Source organism: Ictalurus furcatus, chromosome 2, assembly GCF_023375685.1.
Source record: "Ictalurus furcatus strain D&B chromosome 2, Billie_1.0, whole genome shotgun sequence".
NCBI classification, from domain to species: domain Eukaryota; kingdom Metazoa; phylum Chordata; class Actinopteri; order Siluriformes; family Ictaluridae; genus Ictalurus; species Ictalurus furcatus.
Genome location: NC_071256.1, coordinates 7,578,615 through 7,589,500, shown reverse-complemented (window position 1 = coordinate 7,589,500; position 10,886 = coordinate 7,578,615). Strand labels below are relative to the sequence as shown.

General features: G+C 35.9%; 1 protein-coding gene across 2 annotated transcripts; it reads left to right on the top strand.

The window, feature by feature from the left end:
* Window positions 1-271: 271 nt before the first annotated feature.
* On the top strand, window positions 272-9,028 carry LOC128620899 (uncharacterized). Of its 2 annotated transcripts, none has more exons than XM_053646276.1 (4): window positions 272-464; window positions 3,526-4,203; window positions 6,297-6,466; window positions 6,616-9,028. In XM_053646276.1, the coding sequence occupies exons 2-4, from the start codon at window positions 3,550-3,552 to the stop codon at window positions 7,766-7,768; spliced, it is 1,977 nt and encodes a 658-aa protein (XP_053502251.1). In that variant the 5' UTR covers window positions 272-464; window positions 3,526-3,549; the 3' UTR covers window positions 7,769-9,028. The 2 variants fall into 2 exon arrangements, with proteins under 2 accessions (XP_053502251.1, XP_053502249.1); XM_053646274.1 differs by lacking the exon at window positions 272-464 and adding an exon at window positions 2,649-3,294.
* Window positions 9,029-10,886: the final 1,858 nt, after the last annotated feature.

The window sequence follows — 10,886 nt, the reverse complement described above, 5'->3', positions numbered from 1 at the left end:
TCTGAGGAATTATGCTGCATTCAAGGTGAACTTGTAATTCCCTGCCTACAACCAGTAAAAGACACTGAAAACACCCCCTCAACTTGAAATTTCAACTCATCAACTTGGGGTTTTCTCCTCAACTACCAGTTCCTTCCCCGTTTATCAAGTGACATCAAACCAACAAGGCCTCTCACACTGTGAACAGTGTAAAGTCTCCCTTCTCTACAATAAAATGAGTTTATAGCAGTATTGGCTTTAGATCAGTTAATATAGAGACACAGAACTTGGTTAAATCTACAAACATGTTTCTGAACTCTATAACTACTTTGAACAAGAGAACTAGGCTGTAATAACGTGGACTATTTTACATGTAAAACTACTCTGTCGTGATAAATCACTCCCACAATGGGTCATGAAAGCAAAACTAAATCTGTATTCTTCACTGTAGCGATAATCTCGTCTATGTCCATCTGGTCTCTCATGTAAGTATGTTTTGCATTTTTATTACCCAACACCACAGGTCTGATTTTGTCAGGTATTTCTCTTTTATCAATTTATAACAGTAAAAAAAAAAAAAAAAAAAAAAACATGATTAGTTGTTAATTATTTATTGTTAAAAGATAAGTAATTCTTTTGTAATATATTTATTATATGTTACATATTTGATGTGATTAAATTCTGTGATAACTGATAAATAATGTAAATTGAGAAAGTTTGAACACATCTAGGTTACATAAGATAACACTTAATAACAGTTTAACACTGTTTTAACGAGCTCTCTCTCTTTCTCTCTCTCTCTCTCTCTCTCTCTCTCTCTCTCTCTCTGAACACTATATGAACACTAATTCCACAAAATCTCCCACTTACTCACTTTTACTGTTTTTATACATTAAAAAAATTAAAATCTGTCTTCTTTATTCAGACACAGCAATGCGTTGGTCATGTCTGAAGTATAGAATGTTGCATTCTGAGGTTCCTTCATCTGGCTGATTTTTGAGGGAACTATTTTTGATACAATAATCAAGTGCATCAGTCAGACTGTAAAACAGGGGAGGGGGAGGATGCGGCAGTGCTATTTTGCTATATATTATAAGCGCTATAAATTGCTATAAATTATAAGTGCTATATCTTATAAGATATTTTGGCTTAAGATTTTATTATTCATTATTTCCAGCTCATTTCCTCACTTCTTGTTTTCTCCAACGATAATTTAGGTGAGTCCCAAGCTCACTGCCTAATGCTGTTATATAAGGCTTCTGGCATGTTTCTCCTCACTCTTCATCCTGTTTTATAAAACAGATAATTTTGGATATCTAGGCTTTGTAGGTGATGTACAATTTAATAGTTTAATGTAACCCCCGAAAAAAAAAAAACTCTTACTTTTCTTTCATTATTATCATTTTTGTGTGTAGTTATTTTGTTATAATTAGATTTTGTAGTCTACTAGAATCTCAAGATCTTATTTTTTTCCATTTCAAGCATACATCATTTATTTATTTGCATATGCAGATTCCTTCACATATCCTCCCTCTCTTTCTCTTTCTTTTTTTTATTTACATTTTCTTACTTATTCTGTCTAAATATTACACATATTAAAAAGTAAATTGATTGCCCATGAATAAGAAAAGGCTAAAACAGTATGCCTGAATACAAAACAAAATAATATAAAATAAACTTGTCTTCCAGTGAGAAGGTTTTCAACTTTAATATTTAACAAAAATTTTTGGAAATTTACACAGTATTTGGAAGTTGCTGTTAGTAGTGAGATATCCACAGATATACAGTGGTGCTTGAAAGTTTGTGAACCATTTAGACATTTCTATATATCTGCAGAAATTTGACCTAAAACATCACCAGATGTTAATTAACATATGTCTCCTGTGTTTATATGTTTCTGTAAAGCTGCTTTGAGAAAATGTCCACTGTTAAAAGAGCTATACAAGTAAAATTGAATTGAACTGAATTGAATTCTAAGTATGCTGGTCTACTTGGATAACATTGTGGTCAAATACATCAATCACCAGGATGGCAGGAGTTGGATACTGAAATCTCACTTGCCACCATGACACAATGGCGCAGGGGTCTGTAAACACGGCGCATATGCCTAGGATAATGTTTGCACATAAAAGCGGTTTCCTAGATCTGGAAGACATTTGGCAGAAGCCCGGTGGACCTCTTCACCAACGGCAAATCAACTCACTGTTCATTATAGTTCTCTCTGGCAGAGATGAACAGTCTGATAGAAGAGGACGCACTAGTGCACAGCCTGTCTGCAGTCCATGAGTTTCCACCTCTACTGCTGATTCTGCCCAAAATACACAGAATTTTACAATCAGGATACAGAATCTTGCTTGTGGCAAAAGTGATCAGTTAGGCCGTGGTTTCCACTACTGCTTTCGCCAGTGGATGAAATACTTTAGGGGCTTCTTCTCTGAAGAGATCATTTGTCCAAAATGGACCGAATGATTTGGCATCCTTGGATCTGTGGGTTTGGCCACTTGGAGTGAAGAAGAGTACTGCAACCCAGCAGTTAAAAAAACACTCCTAAATGCATGAGCCCCTGGTACACAGACCTTTTGTGTAAAAATTACTATCCTTCCTACAGGAAGGACATTAGAAATAGACATTAGAAATTTCTCATTTGTGATGAAGGTGTTTGTGGTGGCTTTTGCAGTGTATAGCAGAACAATGGATGGTGTCTCACTAGGTGGTTCTTAAACTTGTCACAGCATTGCTGAAGGGACCATGATGTGACACACTCCCCTAAGAGCATTTTTATATCGGATTCACATGGGTCCCTTTTTCTTTTTCTTTTTTTATTGCTTTTCATGCTATGGTACAAGCCTGGGTTGGCTGGTTTCTTGAGTAGTGTGCCCTCAGATTTAAGTAGAATGGTTGTACAGAAACGAACCCATTTTTATTGTTTACTATTTTGGAGGCTATGTAAACTGTGTTGTAGGGCTGCCATGGGAACCCTTTTAGGATACATGGCATCATGGACTCCATGAAGTATCAGGTGATTTTAAATTACTGGCTGCCTCTGCCAGGAACTTACAGCTGGGTCCTGTTTGGATCTTCCAGCAAAACATAGCCCAAATCCACACAAAAATGGTTCAATGTTCACAGAATCACACTATGGCCATCATAGTCCCCTGACCTAAACCCAACTGACATGTGAGTTGAGCTGAGGAGGAAAATACTAGGACCCTGGAGGATCTGTATTGACTCTGTATAAAGGAGTGGTCTCTAGATTCCTAGTATTCACAAATCTCTTCAAGCATTAGAAGACAAGAATAATTCACTTCAATTAAGGTTAGAACCATCTCATATTTTCTGTTTGAGATAAGCTAAATAACCAAAAATTTTAAACCTAATAAAATTTTTTTAAACCTATGAGTCAGGCTATTTTATAAACTACTTATAAACAATGTTTATAGTTGCAAAATATCAAAAAGATTATGCAAGATAACACTCAAATGTATTTTTCATTTGAGATTTTACATTTACCAGAACCTAAATGATTCCTGTATTTTCTAATTTCAGTCATTGCCCTTTTGCTGTTCTACCATGGGTACGGCTTATGAACTGTGTAATGAGCTATTCAGTTGGATTGATAAGCAGGAGCAATGTGCAGAAGATCTCATGGGTCTAGCAGATGAACTGGGGGAGATAATGAAGGCAAAGAACAAACGCCAGTTGCAGATAAACCCAGCAACCTTGATTACTTCCTTCAGCATGCTCATTTTCGGCATTTCATTGTTTTCGCTGTCAGTTCTGCCTGCACTTGGTGTTGCGTTCGTGCTATTGGGATGTGTTTCATGTGGACTGAGTTCTCTAACTCATCTTACACACACAATTGTGAAGAAATGGAAGTCCAGTACAGCAATGGAAAATGCAGAGAAAACAGCTGATGAAATTAAAAAGATTCTGAACAATATTGAGAGGCTCCAGAAGAAGCTGACAGAGGAGTGTGAGATTCAAGGCCTTAAGGCCTCATCCTCCGATGAAGTACAGTGTGAAATCACAGCAAGGATCCTGAAAGCCATGGCCAAACAGAAGAAGAAAGATCTGCCTCTCAATTGCCTTAGGCACCTCTTGAGGAATGAAGACATAGCTTCAGGGATTCATTTAGACAAAACCTTCTACCGAAATGTCAGTGTTTTGCTAAAAGTTATTGGATATTCTTTCTTCTCTCTGAAAACAATAACACAAACAGACCAGGTATGTTTACAGTTGTATCATAACTATACATATTCACACATTCTGTACATAGAGACGGGCTGCAAATTAAAAAAAAAGTGATTTTTCATCTTGGGATAAAGGTGATTCAGTCAGAATAACTTTGTGTTGATTTGAAGTGAGTCTTTCCTGTAAGGTGTCAAATGCACCCAAACCATGCCAAACAATGCCTCTTACAACATAGCAGAGTCACCATTTTACCTTTCATTTGTCATGTGTGAATGTTACAAAAATCATTTTTAAAGACTCAATAGTGGGATGAATGAAATTTAACTGAAAAAAAGACAACTTGCCATTCATTATTTGAGTCATCACTGTGAAATTACCTTCAGGTCTTTTAAGGATAAACACAAATAAGGATAAACAACATTTCATCCCTGTTAATACTCCTTAATATGTAAATGATCTAAGATTCTATGACATAGATCTTATGTCTTAGTGCTGGGTTTGATACTGGTTTTGATACTGGGTTTGATACTGCCATTTCACTTGACCCTCTGGGGTGCATAGCCTCTGTCGTAAGCCGTGACAAAAAAAGAGAACACTTGAATCATGATAAGAAAGAAATATATACATTTATTAACATAAAAAACACAACTAACACCAAAAGCACGAACAGGGGAAGCGAGCCCTGGGGAATGAAATGAGGCTGCTTAAATAGCCGACACACAACCTCTGACACAGGTGTAATCGTTGATTTGGGCACCGCAAAGAATGTAAATAAGTGAGCAGATTATGATCAGTATATACATCAAGTGGAACTAACACTGATCCTATGTACACTTCCAAATGTTCCAGGACCCAAATCAAAGCTAATGCTTCTTTCTCAATAACTGAGTAATTCAACTGATGGGGGGAAACGTTTTAGAAAAATAGCTAACAGGTCAACCTGTAACAACACCGCTCCTGCACCCACATTACTAGCATCCACACACAGCCTAAAGGCATGGTCAAGGAACATTTGCACTGGTTACTTAACAATTATGTACATCACAGAACTGTTGAACACTCATTTTTGATTGGACAGAAGTTATTGATAATTTTCTATAACAGTAGATCTTTGTCTGCAAGGTTTACATTACTCATTCTAATTCTACAATACTACTTGTTTCTACAGTAATAACTTAGACAAGGGCTTGTATAGCACAGACTCCAGATAAATAAATGTGCCTAAATATTGATTAATGCCGTTTTCTGTGAGAATCCTTGGGATTGGCCAGCACCGACATGTTAGAACAGTCATATGTAATGCTGTTCCTTTCAGACACAGGATGAAAGGCTTTACGTTTTCTGTGTAACATGACAAGCTTCACTTATTAAGAGAGAAAAAAAGGAGCCTGGTGATGGACCAGGTTGGTGAGGACAAGTTTCCCAGCCCAGGTACCCTGCACATTTTAGTGTTTTCCCTACTCGTAATATAACAAGGCAGATAATTAACAGCCCTTTCTCGTTTGCAGGTGAATTCAGTGCAGGGAAAACACCAAAATGTGCAGGACAGAGAATATTTCAAGACCAGAGTTAAAAACTTGTGACATATGAGAGAATATGAATTAGTGGACAACAGGTAAATAGGAGGCACTTGATAGTTGATGGGAGACCAATATGAACTGATTAAACAAGTGGAATCAGGTGTGGCTCCTTCCTGGTTGGAATGAAAGCCGGCAGCCACACCAGTAATTTGTGGACCCTGTTCTACAACCTTAAGCATAAAACTATAAAAAATAAAAATAATTAAAAAAGAATTTTAAAGGGATGCATGTTGTTCTTTAATTAAAATAAATCGTTGGCAAATTGCTGTAGCATAAGAGCAACAAAACACCTCACTTCAACAACAACACACCCTGTCATGTTTTATTCCTTACTAGTATGATCATGTGAGCTATGTGACTGTGCAATCTGTAATGTGTTGAGATGAAATGATAGATTTATTCTTCCCAGCATAGTCTCATCACATAGCGGTGAGCCAAGAAATGCTGAGATAATGATATTTGGTTAAAACAGTGCTATACAAATACTGTATGATATGAAACAAATTACTGTTATTGTTCAGATCATTTTCACTCGTTTTCCTCCAGGTCACAGAAGAAGTCCTTGGGCTGGTGTTGACACTTCCTGATTCGGTTAATAACTCTGAAAAACTGATTAAAAACAAACAACAACCAGAAGATATCAACTTTCTGAAGACAAAAGCTAATGAAATTTTTGAGGCTATGAAGAAATTAAGGATGCAACTGAATGACATAAAGTAAGTACTCAGATGCATATCATTTAAATAGTTTGTTGATTGACAACATATGTAGGAATGCTTACTATACAATAATAAGCTAATAATGTAATGTATCTTGTACATGTGTCTCCCTGTAAGATTTCATCACCTCTGAATTTATGTTTCAGAGAGATACTACTTCAAATGGAATGTGACATCGATTTAACTGAGAAGATAGTTGGTTCTCCAATCTACAAAGGCACCATTTACATAAAATACAAGCAGTACCAAGCGCAGATAGAGAACTTTATTGTCATGTGTTCAAACCACACAGGACAGAAGGGCATAGGAGCAAAATGTTCCCCAGGCGAACGCAAATTAAATGGGAAAAAGGAGTCACAGGAGTCCACTGGATCAGAAGTCAGTACTTCTGATGGAGTAGATAAGAGGAAGAAACTTACATCTGAGCAGAACCAATCTGATCTACAGCGTCCTATAGAAAAAAAGGATTTGAAGTACAGACTGCCACAGATAACCTTATCCAACGTGCGCTCACTTCCAAACAAAATGGACGAGCTCAAAGAATTGTTGATGATAACTGAAGATGAAAATTATTTTAATACGAGTGATCTGATTTTCTTCACAGAGACATGGTTAAAGGAAAACTCACGTGATGTCACCTTGACAGACTTTGAGTATGATCATCACAGGTTAGACCGTAATAAGAAGAAAACTGAGAAAAGTAAAGGAGGGGGACTGATAGCATATATAAAAATGAACTGCGCAGACAACTTTGAAATGGAAGCCATTAATACACCAAACTATGAGTTACTGAGTTTATTCATTAAACCAATGGACCACCCTGAGGATAGTCCAGCATTGATCTTTATCCTTGTGTATATCCCTGGGCGTAAAAATATAAAAGATACCAGAGAAAAGATACATAAACATTATGAAACTGCCGCTGAGATTAATAATCGTGGTCCTGTTTTCTTATTGGGTGATTTCAACAAGTGCAAAGTCACTCTTAACCTGAAGCAATATGTCAAATGTCCAACCAGAGGTACGAAAACCCTTGATATGTGCTATGGGAATGTGCCAGGGGCTTATAGATGTGTATGCAGTAGACCACTTGGCAAGTCAGACCATAACGTAATTCATTTGCTTCCCAAAGACAATCCCGAGTCAGATAGCGAAGATGAGCAATGTAAACATGAGGATGTTAAAGCCAGCGAGAAAGAAAGAGCAAGAATAGCGCAAGAAAAAGCAAGAATAGCGCAAGAAAGAGCAGAAAGAAAAACCCAGAGAGCAACAGAAGTCCACCTTAGGATGAGACGTTAAACCAATGTCCTGACTCCCTGTGGTCAATAAAAATCCCAGGACACTTCTCATAAACTAGTAGGGTTATAACCTCGGTGTACAACCCTTATACACATTTTCCTATTGACAAACCTCAGATATAAGCTGTGTACAAACTATGTAATGATAAACAGTTTTGCCCCATAAATATAATAGAGTACCCTATTAACGTCCTTATTTTTTAAAATCATATATAGACTTTATTTACATTTAAGTACACATTGAGAAAGAACAAGCCTTGTGAACCTTAGCACCAGAGACACCACTGTGTCACTGACTTGAGAAAAGACTCTTCTCCTTCGCATCAAAGTAAAAAAAAAAAAAACAGCTAGAATCACAAGTAAATAATTACCAGTAGAGTAATTATTATTTAAGTATTTAAATAAGAGCTAACTCGTTACAGTGTGAAGTCAGAAATATGCAACTTTCGACATCCATGTGTTTGAGTGAACTGTATACTCATTGTTATAAATTTAACAAGCTAATATATATGTACACCGATCCAAAGCACATCCAAAGCAAATACAGTAGAACTCATTTAAAATGAAAGTGCTGCTTTAAGGTTGATGCTGTGAGCTGCCATGGTGATTTGATGTCACTTGCTGCACTTGGCATTGAGGAGAGCTTCACGTGTTTCTGAGTAGGAATTCCATGTTTGGGGGGGGTTCTTGTTTTTTTGTTAAAAAGGTGTAAAGCTACCGTGTTGCTAGTCTACAATTTATTCAAACAAATTGCTTTGCTACTTATTATGATGCTAATTAAAGACATTTTATTGAGGTTTACCATCATTCCCCAGAAGGATCTGTAAAAGTATCGCAGGACCTGGGCAACACAAACCCACCCACAAAAATTGCATAATGTAGACTGGGTGTGGATGGTACCAATAAGTATCGTGTAATTATCTTATTAACTTAGGTGAACAACTCATATATTACATACCAGAGAAAGGGTAATAAGTGCGTATTTAGTGTGTAACTTTACATTTGTGTAGTCATATTTTACATTATATTATACTGTATTTTACTAGATTACACATATTTTACAATTTATACTAAACATATTTTACACTATATTATACTGTATTTTCCTATACTACACATTTTACACTATTGTACTGTATTAAACATTTTACACTCTATTAAACATTTCACACCTTATTATTCTGAATTAAACAGATTTTACACTATTATATACTGAATTAACATATTTTACACTATTATATACTGAATTAAACATTTTACACTATTATACTGAATTAAACATTTTTTATACTTTATTGTACTGTATTAAACATATTTTACAATTTATACTATATTAAACATTTTACACTATTATATCCTGTATTTTACTAGATTACACATTTTACACCATTGTACTGTATTAAACATCTTATACCTTATATACTGCATTAAACATATTTTATACTATTATACTGTTTTACTATACTACACATTTTACACTGTATTAAAATGCTTCTTTTTTTAAAGAAGAAATTCCATATGAGTAGTCCGCTCTAGCCCTTTTTAACAGTGTCAGTAATTTACCAAAACATCTGAGGGAATCTGGTACTGCGTATGGTTTTGCCACTGCAAGCGCTTTGTGTACTCACCTTTCTCTGTAGAAAACAGTACTGAACTTATACAAGGCACTGAAATGAATTTAATTGGGCTTTAACCCTTTGATTTACACAGTATGTCTAACATTTGAAAGTGCTAAATATTTTACTCTGACACAAAGGTTAATTAAATGAAAATGCATAATATGCATAAAATGCAAAGACTATATATTTTATGTTTGAGAAATACTCTATCATTACTGATGATTTTAGTAGCATGCCTTTGAGCAGGACGCAGAGTATAAAGGAACCGTGGCCCTCTAGTCTGGCCAAATTGGATCAATGGCACAGAAGAATCACCAGCAACGATGTGACTGGAATCAGAAGTGTGAACACACACAAGAGGTATGAAGAAGTGTGAAGAGGATGATCTAATTAAAGCAAATTATATATATATATATATATATATATATATATAAAAATGATATTTTTCATTTATCATCATTATCATAAGACATTTTGATAAAGGCCTATGGCTGAAATTTGTTTCAAATGTACAGTAAATAGTAAAGTTAATGCCCACGTGTAAATTAACTTCAGTATTTTTAATAAGTAATACTTCAAAAGTTCCAGACTTGTTGAATCTCAGTCTTGAATATGTTTGAAAAGATGGCAAGTGTGTGCAAATCTGATTTATTTAACCGTTTTCTTGGTCAGGGTATTAGTTCATAGTGTTAATGTTTGAGGAACTTGAAGCTGATGTCCTGTTGAGTGTTATAGGGGTGAAGACTTCGTGTTCGGTGTTCGCTTTAAGGCTTGCAGTTATTGTTAAGTGTTTCACAAATTTTCCTTAGTTGACCCAGTTCATGCTTTTCAGTTAGTTGTATGGGCTCTCTCTGTCTGTGTGTGTGTGTGTGTGTGTGTGTTTTTTACTGGGACATGGCAGCGCATCAAACTTCATGAAGACTGGCATAAATGTTTCTCTTTGTTTAATGAAAAGCTCAGTAGGAGCAGACACCTGGGTCTGCTCGCAACACTGGTGTCAGAAGTGGATTTCTGCAAAGCAGCTTTGTGACATACTTTCTCAGCCATTTTCAAAATATCAGCCAAATGTTATGTTCAAGCTGTTTCATAAGATTGACCTCACTTGAAGCATACCGAGAAAGTATCAAATGAATTCTGAGCTGTAATAACAATTTCGCCCCTCAACAATCACCTACAGAATAGCAATCAGCTACCCAATAGTTTACCATTTATGAGGATGCTTTGGCTTTACCAAATTCATCTGCTTAGACACTGAGCAACTGTAGTTCTGGGAATATAACTGGTACTGCAAACACCTCAGCCCTAAAATCTAGCAAAAAATATTACACAATTACGCTCGTCAGGATTGGTCAAATGACTGACGGAAAAAAGTAGAAAATGTTTTATTATGTTCAGAAATAGAGGCTGGCTAGCTGACATTACGTAAAAGTGTTACTAAGCATGGCTTTAGCAGTACATGACAGTAACGCTAAAATGAATAACAACCACATAAAAATCTCC

Excerpts from the sequence above, each read along its gene's own strand:
- LOC128620899 (XM_053646276.1), top strand. The coding sequence starts at position 3,550 with ATGGGTACGGCTTATGAACTGTGTAATGAGCTATTCAGTTGGATTGAT. Across the intron at positions 4,204-6,296 it reads CAATAACACAAACAGACCAG|GTCACAGAAGAAGTCCTTGG; the intron begins GTATGTTTACAG and ends GTTTTCCTCCAG. Across the intron at positions 6,467-6,615 it reads ATGCAACTGAATGACATAAA|AGAGATACTACTTCAAATGG; the intron begins GTAAGTACTCAG and ends TTTATGTTTCAG.